We start from the raw sequence: 16,612 nt of genomic DNA, 5'->3' as shown, positions 1-16,612 counted from the left end.
CAAGGGGTATAAATGCTTTCTGAAGGTGCTGTATCAGCACAATCTGTGCTAGTAGGAAGAGACATTTAAATGTTTGGGTGGTGGGTGGGTGGGAGGGGCACTGTGGGATTCATTTAAGGTACTCTTTGAAGAGATAGGGTTTTAGGCGTTTTTGGAAGATGGGCAGGGACTGCTGTCCTAGCTTCAAGGGGACACTTGTTCCACCATTGGGGTGCCAGGACAGAGAAGAGCTTTGACTTGGCTGAGTGGGAGCTGATCCCCCGTAGGGGTGGGACGGCCAAGAGACCTGAGGTGGCTCAGGTTCGGGTGTAGGGTTTTTGCATAGCCTGTCATGACGTTGTCCTGTGGGTAAGGTTTATGACGCCCCCATAAATACCTTTCTCCCCTCTCTCTCTTGACTCTACTGAAGGAGTCTTGAATAGCCTTTGTTAAACATAGAGAGCCTGGGAACATCAAACGGTGGGGGGAAAGGAACCATATTTCGGTAATCCAACCAGTGGAAAATATGCGTTGGTACTTAATGAATATGATGTGTGTTCGGTTGTTATCTGAGACATTATGACGTGAAAGTCTACACATTCTAGTTATCAGATTCACATGGAATTGTTGTGCAATTTAAATGTTTAAATATAAAACAATTTGTGAAAAGATGAAATGTAATTTTAGCTTCCAAATGAGAGAATTGAGTTTTCATAAGGTTTTCACTCAAACCCAACCCCCTTTCCTTTGTGTAACCAGCCGTCATGTCAGCTGTCACGTCCTGACCATAGTAAGATGTTATTTTCTATGGTAGAGTAGGTCAGGGCGTGACAGGGGGTGTTTTGTGTTTTTCTATGTTTTGTATATCTATGTTTAGGTTCTAGTTTTTCTATTTCTATGTTGTTTTTTGGATGATCTCCAATTAGAGGCAGCTGGTCCTCGTTGTCTCTAATTGGAGATCATACTTAAGTAGGGTTTTTTTCCACCTGCGTTTGTGGGTAGTTGTCTTCTGTTTAGTTTATGTACCTGACAGAACTGTGCGCTTTCGTTTTTCTCTTTGTTATTTTTCCTTTAGTGTTTTGAGTTATAATATATACTCATCATGAGCAATCAACATGCTGCGCTTTGGTCCCCTCTCTACGACAGCCGTTACATCGGCTCCGTCCACCAGGGACGTTTTCTGTATGACATAATTTGCATTCAGTGTATATCTGCATTCAGTGTATATGTAATTCTGTGTGATTATTTAGGTATTTAGTAAATAAATAATTAAACCCAATTTTGTATTGCTGATTCAACTTGTTAGCCAGGGTTCATGAAGATAACCAAGAATTTACAACTTTCAGATGAGATTGATGTAAGGCCTACCTTCAAACTCAGTGCCTCTTTGCTTGACATCATTGGAAAATCAAAAGAAATCAGCCAAGACCTCAGAAAAAAAATTGTAGACCTCCACAAGTCTGGTTCATCCTTGGGAGCAATTTCCAAAGCACCTGAAAGTACCACGTTCATCTGTACAAACAATAGTACGCAAGTATAAACACCATGGGACCACGCAGCCGTCATACTGTTCAGGAAGGAGACGCGTTCTGTCTCCTAGCGATGAACGTACTTTGGTGCGAAAAGCGCAACTCAATCCCCGAACAGCAGCAAAGGACCTTGTGAAGATGCTGGAGGAATCAGGTACAAAAGTATCTATATCCACAGTAAAACGAGTCCTATATTGACATAACCCAAAAGGCCGCTCAGCAAGGAAGAAGCCACTGCTCCAAAAGCACCATAAAAAAAGACAGACTATGGTTTGCCACTGCTCCAAAAGCACCATAAAAAAAGACAGACTATGGTTTGCAACTGCACATGGGGACAAAGATCATACTTTTTGGAGAAATGTCCTCTGGTCTGATGAAACAAAAATTAAACTGTTTGGCCATAATGACCATCGTTATGTTTGGTGGAAAAAAGGAGGAGGCGTGCAAGCCGAAGAACACCATCCCAACCGCGAAACACAGGGGTGGCAGCATCATGTTGTGGGGGTGCTTTGCTGCAGGAGGGACTGGTGCACTTCACAAAATAGATGGAATCATGAGGCAGGAAAATTATGTGGATATATTGAAGCAACATCTCAAGACATTAGTCAGGAACTTAAAGCTTGGTCGCAAATGGGTCTTCCAAATGGACAATGACCCCAAGCATAATTCCAAAGTTGTGGCAAAATGGCTTAAGGACAACAAAGTCAAGGTATTGGAGTGGCCATCACAAAGCCCTGACCTCAATCCTCTAGAAAGTTTGTGGGTAGAACTGAAAAAGCGTGTGCGAGCAAGGAGGCCTACAAACCTGACTCAGTTACACCAGCTCTGTCAGGAGGAATGGGCCAAAATTCACCCAACTTATTGTGAGAAGCTTGTGGAAGGCTACCTGAAACGTTTGACCCAAGTTAAACAATATAAAGGCAATGCTACCAAATACTAATTGAGTGTATGTAAACTTCTGACCCACTGGGAATGTGATGAAAGAAATAAAAGCTGAAATAAATCATTCTCTCTACTATTATTCTGGCATTTTACATTCTTAAAATAAAGTGGTGATCCGAACTAACCTAAGATAGGGAATTTTTATTTGTATTAAATGTCAGGAATTGTGAAAAGCTGAGTTTAAATGTATTTGGCTAAGGTGTATTTAAACTTCCGACTTCAACTGTATGAGTCAGACAATGACCCAGTCCCTGTTGCACTTTTTAGTTTGGATGCAGAAAAAGCCTTTGATAGGCTAGAATGGAACTATAGTAGTTTGTTTTGGAGTCCTTTGGTTTTGGTAAAGGATTTAAAAACATTGCATTCTGCACCCCAAGCAGTTGTAACCAGACAGGAAACATTTCATCCAAGCCTTGATGTTTACAACGTTCCTCAAAACAAGGATGTCCATTATCACCAACGCTCTTTGCCCTGTCTTTAGAGCCCCTATCTCAAGTGATCAGATTGGACCCACTTATTTCACCCATCAATATTAAAAAGGTTTGCAGCATAAAGTGTCACTATGCCGATGACACTATTGTGTTTCTCAGACATCCCAAATTCCCTTCCACAGATTCTGAAATGTATTATTTTCAGTTTTCTTTCTGGATATGGAATGGGCTGACCCCAATTAGTCCACTGGTCAATTGTTTGGTCGATAGGCTGTTGGTCAACCAAGATTATTTTTGTCGAGCAGTTTCAAATATATATATTTTTTTATAGGTCTTATTCGCACCCATCTCAGTTGACTAATCCATTGCGGAGGCCCAGGGGATGGCACAGTCCAAGAAGAAGGGAAGTGTGGCTAAGATGCACAATGCATGTCTCTCTCTACAATGCGCTCTCTCCTGCAAATTTGTGCACAATCATTGTTTCATAACTAAATTGTTTGCGTTTGATTGTTAGTGTATATCAATTCCCCATTACAGTAGCATATTTACCGTTAATTGCTGTAATTTCTAATCTACAATTTTTGTTTGGTGGTTACAGTCATTTATGTTAATAGATTCAATAGCCTATATTATTATTCCAGTCTTTTATGTTCTCATTGTCGGAGTGGACACATTGTTTGCAGAGCGCACAACCTATGCTATACTTGTGGGAGACAAGTTTAGTTTATTTCATTCACAGGTTTTGTCAATTTATTCATTGTCTTCTGTTTGGAGCGCTCCTGTTAATGTTGAGTAAGGAAGTGCACCTGATTAAGCATAGAACTAGGCCTATGGGCTACCTGGCCTGCGTGCAAATGTAGACATATGAATGTGCCTATTTGTGGATCTGATAGTATTTCTGATTGGCTTAAAGCACCACCACTAATGAGCTATGGAGCTTCTCAAAGCATGTTTTCTTCACCTCAAACAGCAAGCAAACAAAGTCTGTTTTTACATGCACTGAGAATGACAATAGTTCTTCAATGTATTTGAAAAAAAAATCCAGCTCTCTCCCTTTAGATAACAACTTAGCGTGAAAGGTTAAAATGTAATTTTCTGATCCGGTGGAAACGTCATAAAATAGGCCTACCTGATTACTTCTTATCCCTTGCTCAAATAGCCTACAGCTGTGTGTCATGAACATTTTCTATCCCAATGATAATAACTAACAATCAATAAGCTTTGACTAATCCCCAAGGTTTGTAAGACACTGGGTTAATAATAATTAGTCAAAGACTCAGCTTCTGCAAGAGGTCTGTACAGTTTATTCAGAGAACGTTCTGCAGTCCATTATACAAAGACATTCATTTTATGCTCACTCCCTCCACATACCTCCACACAAACAGTAGATATCCTACACACATACATACACACGAACAGTAGGTGACTTGTATCCCTCCCCGGAGTTCTCACTACTGTTAATCACTACCAGGCGCAGTCCGTTCCAGTCCCCCGAGATTAGAGGAACCTTGAGAGGTACTCCCTGTCCTCTCATAAGTTTCTCAAAGTTCTTGCTAGGTCGGGTCAAACAGTCTAATTGTTCTCGCTATTTTCTTAGGCACACTCATACACACATACATTTCTCTTCCTTCCGGGTCTCTACTAAACCCTATGAGACTTACGTTTAGTACTTTAATTATTCATTATACATGCTACATAAACTACTAATTACTAATTAGTTAAGGTTCAGGTTGGGATTCTTTAATCATTACCTTTAAACATATAATTCCCTTATCACTGTGTCTGTCTCAAGCTCATTGACGCAAGAGACTCTAAGGGCCCCAAATATTTTAAATAATGTTGCAACTTTGCTAGCACGGGCTTCGGGCTGGACCCAAGTTAATATACTGAACAAAAATATAACTGCAACATGCAACAATTTCAAAGATTTTACTGAGTTACAGTTCATATAAGGAAATCAGTCAATTTAAATCAATTCATTAGACCCTAATCTATGGTTTTCACATGACTGGGCAGGGAGGCAGCCATGGGTGGAGCCAGGCCCAGCCAATCAGAATTAGTTTATCCCCACAAAAGGGCTTTATTACAGACAGAAATACTCCTCAGTTTTTGCATTAAGTAACTATACCAAGCGTAACACATCATTCTAATTTGTGTGTTCCGTATTTACATTTACTATGTTACGTCTAGTCTATGAGAGCAGGCTGCTCACAGTCTTAATATTAACTCCTACAGAATTAAGCATTTCTTGCAGTAAAATTATACATCAAAAGTACATTTTGACTTTGGAACCTGAATGGAGAAATATAGTTAAATACTGTCTGTAGAGGTGTTATTTTTTTAGCATCATAAAAGCTGATAGGATTTAAAACACGTTTCAAAAAACAAATAAAGCAACACCTCACGGCACAACGCCTCACCCCTATGTGACCTACTTGTGTTTGTACTGACATGTATGTGTAACTGATAGACGCACACACACTACATGTTAATGTTTTTAAACGTATGTAAATTGTTAAGACTTGTCTGTAATGTATTTTTCCTTATGCGTCGGACCCCATTAAGACTAGCTGTCGCCATTGGCGTTGGCTAATGTGGATCCTAATAAATCACATCAAAAATATGCATCCAAGCCGAACTGAAATCTGATCAGAAACATGTGAAAACGACCAAACTATTTCCGGTCAAACGGATGTCATTTGAAAATTTTGCACAGAAAATGTTTTTGATTTTGCATTTTCTTCCTGGCCCCTAAACGTCATTGCTCAGCGAAAGAAGTAGAGATGTCAGTGAAAACTTCACCCATTGAAACATTAATTCCATCATTTATGCCATTCTGTTGAGCAAGGGTTTATTTCGTCTTCTAGGGCAACATATCAAACATATAGTCGGGCGGTTGCAGATGAGTTATTAGCAATTGGGGGTGCGGGTGAACAAACAGCTGAACCACACAAGACCAGCGAGCGTCCCTTTTCATTTAACCACACCCTTTGAGCTATGACGCCGTTTCTCTTCTGTGTAAACGGAAGTGAACAGTGAACATTTCCACGTTAGCGTTTTTATTGTTGTTATTTAGACGTTTATTAACACCATGGAACTCAAAATATGACTAATTTAACTGCACAGCATTACATACTTAGCCCACGTAGTCTTTAATTCGCGTTGGATAGAGGACTTGGTTGATACATGTTATCTAGCTAGGTAACGCTAACTAGCTGCTAACAATGGCTAACTGTATGGTTTTTCACACTCAAATAGCTTCTATCATGGAGGTGCTAGCAAATGCAGCCGTGGCAGAGATTTGTAAACTCGTAGACGACGACTATGCAGAGTTTCGTTTGGAAATGTCTCAAAGCCAGAAAGAAAACAGGGGATTGCGGAGGAAACTACAGCTACTGGAACTGAAGGTGGCACGGGAGCGCATACCACCCAGTCGTCCCAGCAGTGTCAAGATCCTTGACAGATACAGAAGCATAGCAAGAGGTACGTTTCCCGGAAGGCAGAGCCTGTCGCAGTTCATATATAGTTTAATGCCAGTCTCCCATTTCCTCTCTGCACACGTGTTTATATGTGTTACCCAGAATTGGGTCTTGGTCAGTTTTTGAATAGTGTACAGTAATTCCTCTGATTACTTATCTTGCGCAAAGACATATCATATTCTAGCCAGATTCTTGATTTACTGCATTTCCTATTATTTACTCAATGAAAACAATGATGCATGGAACATCATACATCAATCGATAAATAGTATATTAAGAAGTTATGAGAGGTTACCTTACATCCTTGTCAAAACTGTCAATAGTGTACAATATACCACTGAGCATTGACAGTAGCTTACCTAACCACCTCTTCTCCCCCAATCACTCTCAGGTGAAGGACATCTCACTGGAGGCCACAGGAGCTTTGTGAAGCCAGCAGGACAAAATAGATGGAGAGATGACCAACCAATCACTGTTGATGAGGAGAGTGGAACCTCAACCCAGGAAGTTATCGTGATAGAGGTTAGTGTAATAGTGTTGCATTAAAAATTACAGTTACTTTGTAAATCAAACGTGTCCCATTTATTTCAGAAATGCTCCCCTCAGCTATTCACTTGCTTACATGGACATCCTTATTTATCTGCCATAGGGGAGCTTGTGAGACTTCCCTACGACATTGTTATCAAATTCTTAAGGGTCAGTGGCCTACATTGGGTGTACAATTTTCAATTACAGCATTATTTAATCTGCAGTTATTCTTTTGCTATGTATTCTGTTGCCAATAATATTTATACTGAACAAAAATATAAATGCAACATGTAAACTGTTAGTCCCATGTTTCATGAGCTGAAATAAATTTGCTTTCAAATTATGTGCACATATTTATTTAGATCCCTGTTAGTGAGCATTTCTCTTTTGCCAAGATAATCCATCCACTTGACAGGTGTGGCATATTGAAATAAATTCATTAGGTCCTAATCTATGGATTTCACGACTGGAAATACAGATCTGGTCACAGATACCTTTAAAAAAAATGGGCCTCGGGATCTCATGACAAAATCTTTGTGCATTCAAATTGCCATCGATAAAATGCAATTGGTGTTCGTTGTCCATAGATTATGCCTGCCCATACCATAACCCCACCATGGGGCACTTTGTTCACAACATTGACAGAAAACCGCTCGCCTCACGATGCCATACACATGGTCTGCGGTTGTGAGGCTGGTTGGACGTACTGCCAAATTCTCCAAAACAACGTTGGAGGTGGCTTATGGTAGAGAAATTAACATTTCATTCTCTGGCAACAGCTCTGGTGGACATTCCTGCAGTCAGCATGCCAATTGCATGCTCCCTCAAATCTTGAGTCATCTGTGGCATTGTGTGACAACTGCACATTTTAGTGGCCTTTTATTGTCCCCGGCACAAGGTGAACCTGTGCAATGACACCTGTCAAAAGGATGGATTATTTTGGCAAAGGAGAAATGCTCACTAACAGGGATGTAAACACATTTGTGCACCACATTTGAGAGAGAGAAGCTTTTTGTGTGTATGGAACATTTCTGGGATATTTTATTTCCGCTCATGAAACATGGGACCAACACTTTACATGTCGCTTTCATATTTTTGTCCAGTGTATATCAGTACACTCAAAACAACCTATTACAAATATTATTTTCAATCAAATAAGCCACATGTTACAAATAAGGCATAGCCATTTTTGTTAACCAAATTCGACACGCATTGAACTCCATATAAAAACTCCACACTTGGTGAGCAAAAAAAGAAACACCACCTGCTGGAGAAGACAGATTGTATGGCCACTTATCCCTTTCGCGTCGCCTCTTCCTCTCTACTTCAAGTCGCCATGAAGCCGTCACATACATTGTGGGAGGCACTATTTGTCAAGCAATCATTAGGGGGTTTTTGTTTGACCCACGCAAATGTGGCCAAATAAGGAACTAAGTTTGCGATATTTCAAAGATACAAATGTAAAGTGATATGAGACGTCTCTAATTGTACACGCGTTATGTTTCCAGTTTGAGTGTGTGATATGGGGTTATATAAAAGTTTATTTTGACATTCATACAGACAAACTTTTAGAAACAATAGCAGCTATTTGGACACTGCCATGTTGATCTGGGCCTTGTTGTTGGAAAACCACTATAGTGCCTGACTTTTGGCTGTGGCAGATGCACCTCCCGATTTCACTTCTTGACTTACGTCTAGTGGGTTGCTTACCACTCAAACAAGCCCATTGTTGCCTAATGCACCATGAAAGTTGTACTTTCTTGTTCCTTGTTTTGTAGGTTAATAATTTGCATCGTGAAATTCATGAAACGCAGTCATATAAGACATAAAAATGTGTTTCCGCGTGAATTTAGTTACCATATACCGGTTTTCAACTTATTTGACGGTCAAGAAGCACTAAGCCGAAAAGTTAGAACTGTTTAATTAGAACTACAACTCCCACCAGCTGTACGAGTCTTTGTCTTTCAACAGTTTGCCGGTCTACAAAAACATATTTTTTTGCCTTTTAAAAAAGTACTGGCTGGCAACATTCAGTAAAAAGGTTCCAGTGTAATCTAATATAAAAGACATAAAACTGACTGTAACTAACAGGGTTTTATTGTCCTGTGAGTCCTCAACTCGTGCAAGCATGCTAACAAGGCTGCTGAGTTGTAGTTCAAATGAGACTTTTCTAACTTTCGCCAATGTGTCTTCTTGAGCGTCAAATGTTTTCGGATTTGATCAAATTAATACGAATACCATTTTATATTTATCTTATGACCGCGTTTTCATGAATTTGATGATATAAGCTTGAAGCCCGTTCAAAAACCATATGGGACTGGAAACAGGAAGTAGGCAGGACTTTCATAATAACCTCCTCTCTTCTTGTGTCAGTCTGCAGATGCTGCAGGTCCTGGGGTCAAGCTGGAGAGGTCTGAAGGAGAGGAGGACCCACAACACAGCAGAGACAACCAGACTGGAGTGGCACCCCCTGTAGCCACGGAGGACCTCACCACCACCCCAGTGCAGCCCAGAAGCCGACGCAGCATCACGGAGGTCAGTGGAACGCCGAACACCGTCCTCAAGTCAGAGGCAGATACAAAGACTTTAACGGTGCTGGAGCGACTGGGCTGTCCTCCTCCCCCCCGCTCAGAGTATTTACTTCACGGTAACCTGAGCCCGAGGACAGTTCTGTCCCATCGGGAATCAGGTGACGCGTTACAGACTGGCAATGATCCATCCTGTTCATATGTTACAGAGATGATACCTGGTGTCATGCCTGTGGGTCTAGATAAACAGACTAATCCAATGAGAGGAGACTGGAACCGGTACAGTAATAGTATATACTCTGAAGGGTGCCTAGATAAGAAAGGGGAGGTCGTAGATGAGATGACTGTGAAAGTGGAGGGCGATGCTCCTCTGACATGGAATCCAGATGAAACTCACTTAGGAGAACGACACTCACAGGGCAACACCGGTGACTTCTTAGACTACAGGGAAAGCTTAGAGACAAATCTAAATGTCGTGACCCACTCCCCTTTACACATGTTAAGGGAATGCGACCCAGTGTCCAAGTTGATGGGGCCTTCTGATTCGCACGGCCGCATCCTTTTCGATCAGGTATTGAACTCAAACGACAGGGCTAGAGCCCAGGCTCAACGAGGGGGAGGAAAGTCAGGCAATACTAAAGAGAAACGGTTCCTCTGCATGTTCTGTAACAAAGGCTTCAGCTGCCTTCAGAAGGTGGAGATGCACCAGAGGGTCCACACAGGGGAGAAACCCTTCAGCTGTACCCAGTGTCATATGTGCTTCGCTGAGGCTGGAAACCTGAAGAGGCACCAGAGGGTCCACACAGGGGAGAAACCGTTCAGCTGCCACCTTTGCCAGGCCGGTTTCTCCCACTCATTCAACCTGAAAAGGCACCAGAGGGTCCACACAGGGGAGAACACTACAGCAGCCCCCAGTGTGAGAAGAGATTCTCCCACCAGCACCAGCTGAAGATGCACCTGAAGGTCCAAACGGGAGAGAGGCCCTTTGCCTGTACGCACTGCGGGAAGAGGTTCTCAGAGAGGAGATACCGCAGGATACACCAGCAGAAAAACCATCCCACTCGATAGCCTCTGACGTTTAGATCAAACCCTGCATTAAAGAGAAACTATCATTTTCATTGTTGTCAGCAATACATATCCACAGATACATTTGGAATAACGAGAGTAGCAGATTTCAATGTTAAATATTTCTGAGTAGAATATTGCATCCAGACATTATGATATAAGGTATATACACTGAGTGTACAAAACATTAGAAACACCTGCTCTTTCCATGACAGACTGACCAGGTGAAAGCTACGATCCTTTATTAATATCACTTGTTATCACCATTTCACCATTTCACAATATCACCATTTCAATCGGTGTAGATGAAGAGGAGGAGACTGGTTAAAGGAGGATTTTTAAGCCTTGAGACATGAATTGTGCGTGTGTGCCATTCAGAGGGTGAATGGGTACGACAAAATATTTAAGTGACTTTGAACGGGGTATAGTCGTATGTGCCAGGTGCACCGGATTGAGTGTTTCAAGAACTGCAACGCTGCTGGGTACGACAAAAGATGCTCAACAGTTTTATGCTCAACAGTTTCCCGTATGTGGGAAGCATTGGAGTCAACATGGGCCAGCGTCCCTGTGGAACGCTTTCGGCACCTTTTAGATTCCATTCCCCGACGAATTGAGGCTGTTCTGAGGGCAAAATGGGGTGCAACTCTATATTAGGAAGGTGTTCCTAATGTTTTGTACACTTACATGTATATGCCTAAAAAGTCTGTTACAGTGTTTTTACAGAGTAGCCTATATGATGGTCAGTTTCATTACTTCCATTCAACTACTTAATTTGAATAAGTTCATGCTTACACGTGTATGTGTGGTTTTCATGTGGTGTATTTAAAACTTCTTTGTATAATAAACACAAAATGGGACTTTTCATTATAAGACTTTCATTGAAACTCTTTAGTATACATCTGATTTCTCCATACACCGACAGCAGTTATAACCAATATACACTTACTAAATATACCTACACATACTCGCACACTAACAAGCACGTCAAAATAGTTCAGTCAGGTTTGTCTGACTTATCATAGCTGACTCATTTATCCACAACATAATTATGTCCACCATGATGGGTTTAACAACAATGAAGTAATTATGTAACTACAGTATAGGACTCAAACGTAGTGGGGATGGGTAAACACTCCATGTTGAAAGTGTGTTTATCTCTGTACCTGAGGGAGTGTATGTCTGTGTAATCTGTATCACCTCTCTCTTCCAGGAGGTTGAGGGTCTGGAGGTGCTGCTGGTGAAGGACGAGGGTCTGGGGTACCCTGAGGGGACCATGGTCATGGAGGACAACCAGACTACACCTCCTGAACCCACAGAGGAACCAGCTGAGCAGCACAGGACCACACACAGTCTCCCTGAGGTGAGTCCACTGTGAACTACTGTCTGAATGGTATTAGGTCAGGTCCCGTATCCACAAAGCCTCTCCATAGCAGGGTGCTCATATCATATTTCTTGATCCAACATCCTCTCACTCTGTATCTCTTACAGTCAGTAGACATGGAGGATGGGAAGCCTGATCTGCTGCTGGTCAAAGAGGAGACAATAGAAGACAGACCAGAGAGCATTGACCTGCTGAGTGGACTAAAGATGGGTGGGCAAGGTAAGGGAGAAATACATATAGCACATCTTCTTCCGCCAGGTGGTGCCACTCCTACGAGACGCTAGTTCCTCATAGTACCCGTTTCAATCCAAGTACCAATCCCATTTAGCAAACTCCAGAAAGTGCTGTGGTCAGATGGCATGAAAATAGAGCTCTTTGGCCACGCACACCAGCGGTGGGTTTGGTGGCGAGAAACAGAAGCATATGGTGGTGGATATTTGATGTTATGGGGGTATTTAGCTTCCTTTGGTCCTGGGGCCCCTGTTAAGGTCAACAGCATCATGAACCTTACGAAGTCCCAGGACATTTTTGCCAAAAACCTTGTTGCCTCTGCCAAGATCTGTAAGTGGATCTTCCAGCAAGACAACCTCAAGCACACATGAAAATCCACAAAGAAATGGTTAATTGACCGCAAAATCAACATTTTGCAATGGCCATTTCAGTCTCCGGACCTCAACCCCATTGAAAACTTGTGGTTTAGTTTGGTTGGAATTGAAGAGGGCAGTCCATAAGCACAGACGAAGGATATCAAGGATCTGAAAAGATTCTGTATGGAGGAATGATCTAAGATCATTCCCAATGTGTTCTCCAATCTCATAAAACATTTTAGAAAAAATCTCTGCGTCGTTATCCTCACAAGGGGAGGGTGCTGGACTATTGAAAACGGGTGCCAATAACTTTGACGCTTAAGATTTTTTTGTATTACTTGTTAAACAAAATCTCTGACCAATTGTGTTATTATAAAATATAATTTCCCCCATTTTTTGACCATATAATATAGCTCAGTATTTTTATTATATAGTCTTTTTTGCTTATATTTATCAAGGGTGCCAATAATGAGGTGACTACATATTAGAACATAATATTGGATGTTCACTAATAATCATTCAAAGTTTATAACAAGATGTCCATTCAATAGTACATGACATCAGAAAAACAATAGCATAGCAACGGACGCTTTGGTTCGTAATGAACCAAAGCGTCCGTTGCTATGCTATTGTAGGCTGGTCAAAATTTTGCAAGTTCGAGCAACAGCCCTAGCAACGGAAGCTAGAACTCATGGAATCCCATTGTGATGCTGCGGGACACTATTTGACATGACATGTTCACCCATACAATTATTTTTTTCTTTCATGGTTTAATAAAATGTCAATTCATAATGATTTACAGCAGAAAAACATCTCTACCATTTGGCTCAAATGTTGGACGATTTACTCAGAGAATTTAGCATAATTAGAGTGAATAGAATGCCATCACGGCTATGGTCAAAAAGTAGTCACTGCTAATAGATATACCTCAATGTGAATAGTGATGCATTTACATTTTTTACATTTAAGTCATTTAGCAGACGCTCTTATCCAGAGCGACTTACAAATTGGTGCATTCACCTTATGATATCCAGTGGAACAACCACTTTACAATAGTGCATCTAAATCTTTTAAGGGGGGGGGGTTAGAAGGATTACTTTATCCTATCCCAGGTATTCCTTAAAGAGGTAGGGTTTCAGGTGTCTCCGGAAGGTGGTGATTGACTCCGCTGTCCTGGCGTCGTGAGGGAGCTTGTTCCACCATTGGGGTGCCAGAGCAGCGAACAGTTTGGACTGGACTGAGCGGGAACCGTGCTTCCTCAGAGGTATTGGGGCCAGCAGGCCAGAGGTGGATGAACGCAGTGCCCTTGTTTGGGTGTAGGGCCTGATCAGAGCCTGAAGGTATGGAGGTGCTGTTCCCCTCACAGCTCCGTAGGCAAGCACCATGGTCTTGTAGCGGATGCGAGCTTCAACTGGAAGCCAGTGGAGAGAGCGGAGGAGCTGGGTGACGTGAGAGAACTTGGGAAGGTTGAACACCAGACGGGCTGCGGCGTTCTGGATGAGTTGTAGGGGTTTAATGGCACAGGCAGGGAGCCCAGCCAACAGCGAGTTGCAGTAATCCAGACGGGAGATGACAAGTGCCTGGATTAGGACCTGCGTCGCTTCCTGTGTGAGGCAGGGTCGTACTCTGCGAATGTTGTAGAGCATGAACCTACAGGATCGGGTCCCCGCCTTGATGTTAGTGGAGAACGACAGGGTGTTGTCCAGGATCACGCCAAGGTTCTTAGCACTCTGGGAGGAGGACACAAGGGAGTTGTCAACCGTGATGGCGAGATCATGGAACGGGCAGTCCTTCCCCGGGAGGAAGAGCAGCTCCGTCTTGCCGAGGTTCAGCTTGAGGTGGTGATCCGTCATCCACACTGATATGTCTGCCAGACATGCAGAGATGCGATTCGCCGCCTGGTTATCAGAAGGGGGAAAGGAGAAGATTAATTGTGTGTCGTCTGCATAGCAATGATAGGAGAGACCATGTGAGGATATGACAGAGCCAAGTGACTTGGTGTATAGCGAGAATAGGAGAGGGCCTAGAACAGAGCCCTGGGGGGAGGTGCGGAGACAGATTCTCGCCACGCCACCTGGTAGGAGCGACCTGTCAGGTAGGACGCAATCCAAGCGTGGGCCGCGCCGGAGATGCCCAACTCGGAGAGGGTGGAGAGGAGGATCTGATGGTTCACAGTATCAAAGGCAGCAGATAGGTCTAGAAGGATGAGAGCAGAGGAGAGAGAGTTAGCTTTAGCAGTGCGGAGAGCCTCCGTGACACAGAGAAGAGCAGTCTCAGTTGAATGCCCAGTCTTGAAACCTGACTGATTAGGATCAAGAAGGTCATTCTGAGAGAGATAGCAGGAGAGCTGGCCAAGGACGGCACGTTCAAGAGTTTTGGAGAGAAAAGAAAGAAGGGATACTGGTCTGTAGTTGTTGACATGGGAGGGATCGAGTGTAGGTTTTTTCAGAAGGGGTGCAACTCTCGCTCTCTTGAAGACGGAAGGGACGTAGCCAGCGGTCAAGGATGAGTTGATGAGCGAGGTGAGGTAGGGGAGAAGGTCTCCGGAAATGGTCTGGAGAAGAGAGGACGGGATAGGGTCAAGTGGGCAGGTTGTTGGGCGGCCGGCCGTCACAAGACGCGAGATTTCATCTGGAGAGAGAGGGGAGAAAGAGGTCAAAGCACAGGGTAGGGCAGTGTGAGCAGGACCAGCGGTGTCGTTTGACTTAGCAAACAGATGCACCTGGCTTATCTTTTTTTATTAATTCATAAAATGAAATCAATACAACTTATGTTTACATACATTGTGTGTTTTTGTATGAACTTCCAGGTAATTGACTTAAAATCTCTATATGTAGAGTTCTCTGCCATGTTTGTAGAGTCATTTTTTAAACCTCTTCCTGCAGGTGGTTGGCAGGAGGCTAACAGAGGAGACTGGGTGTCCATCTTGGATTCCCAAACTCAGACGGGTGCAGCTAAGGGCCCAGGGGACAACATCACTGAGCAGGCCAGGACTAGAGGGGACATAGTGGAGGACAGTGGATGGGACAGCATCCTCAACTCTGGGCTGGGGAACAACACTGTTAACCACAACCAGAAACAGACAGTGGAACACAAAACAACATACGAACTTAGTCTCCATGACAGCAGACTGGCTGAGACCAGGGCGAGGTGTAGATTTGGTCCACGGGGACAGAGAGGTGTCCGTATGCAGCTGGAGAGAACAGAAACAGACTCGGCTAGTGATGCTCCGTCCTGCTCCTATAGTTGTGATTCAGAGAGACTGATGGTGCCTCAGGTTACCCCCCTAACAGGTGCTGCCTTCAGCCTGCCTTCTATAGGATCTATCAACTGGAATATGGACCCTGCGACAACACAGACACTTCCTGGCCTTCATCCTCCTCACACTCTCCTAATGTTAAACCAGACCTCAGGCAATAGTGCCTCAACACTAAATGGCTACACAAGCCCATTGACAAATGACAGTAGTAATATTAATGCTGTCAGTCGATCTGCTGGCAAAGAGAAGCGCTTCCTGTGTCCTTTCTGTGGGAAAGCCTTCAGTTTCCCTAAACAGGTGCAAATCCACCAGAGGGTCCACACAGGGGTAAAACCCTTCAGCTGTACCCAGTGTCACATGTGCTTCGCTCAGACTGGTGACCTGAAGAGGCACCAGAGGGTCCACACAGGGGAGAAACCATACAGCTGCCTCCAGTGTGAGAAGAGGTTCTCCCGCAAGCACCAGCTGAATAGGCACCTGAAGGTTCATACGGGAGAGAGGCCATTTGCCTGTACGCAATGCAGGAAGAGGTTCTCAGAGAGGAGCAACCTCAGGATACACCAGCAGAAAGATCATTCCATTCTATGACATAGAAAGGAACCATATCACTCGATACCTTCTGAGGTTTAGATCAAACCCTGCATTAAAGAGAAGGAATAAGTGTCATTGTTGTCAGCAGAAAAGATCCACAGATGCATTTGGAATGACATTTCAGTGTTGAATATTCCTCGGTAGAATATTGCATCCAGACGTTGTGATATACACTGAGTGTACAAAACATTAAGAACACCTTCCAAATATTTATTTGCACCCCCCTCATTTTGCCCTCAGAACAGCCTCAATACGTAGGGGCATGGACTCTACAAGGTGTCGAAAGCGTTCCATAGGGATGCTGGCCCATATT

The 16,612-nt window shown here is 43.1% G+C and overlaps 2 protein-coding genes across 4 annotated transcripts in view; both read left to right on the top strand.

The window, feature by feature from the left end:
* The window catches only part of LOC115190948 (neurotrophin receptor-interacting factor homolog), a 204,524-nt gene that overhangs the window by 170,046 nt on the left and 17,866 nt on the right, over positions 1–16,612 (top strand). The window lies entirely within an intron of this gene.
* On the top strand, positions 12,046–16,457 carry LOC115191357 (zinc finger protein 33A-like). Its single transcript, XM_029749232.1, has 2 exons — positions 12,046–12,081; positions 15,335–16,457. The coding sequence occupies exons 1-2, from the start codon at positions 12,069–12,071 to the stop codon at positions 16,294–16,296; spliced, it is 975 nt and encodes a 324-aa protein (XP_029605092.1). The 5' UTR covers positions 12,046–12,068; the 3' UTR covers positions 16,297–16,457.

This window comes from Salmo trutta, chromosome 4 (genome assembly GCF_901001165.1).
Source record: "Salmo trutta chromosome 4, fSalTru1.1, whole genome shotgun sequence".
In the NCBI taxonomy this organism is placed as follows: domain Eukaryota; kingdom Metazoa; phylum Chordata; class Actinopteri; order Salmoniformes; family Salmonidae; genus Salmo; species Salmo trutta.
This window is presented reverse-complemented; position numbering and strand designations above follow the sequence as displayed.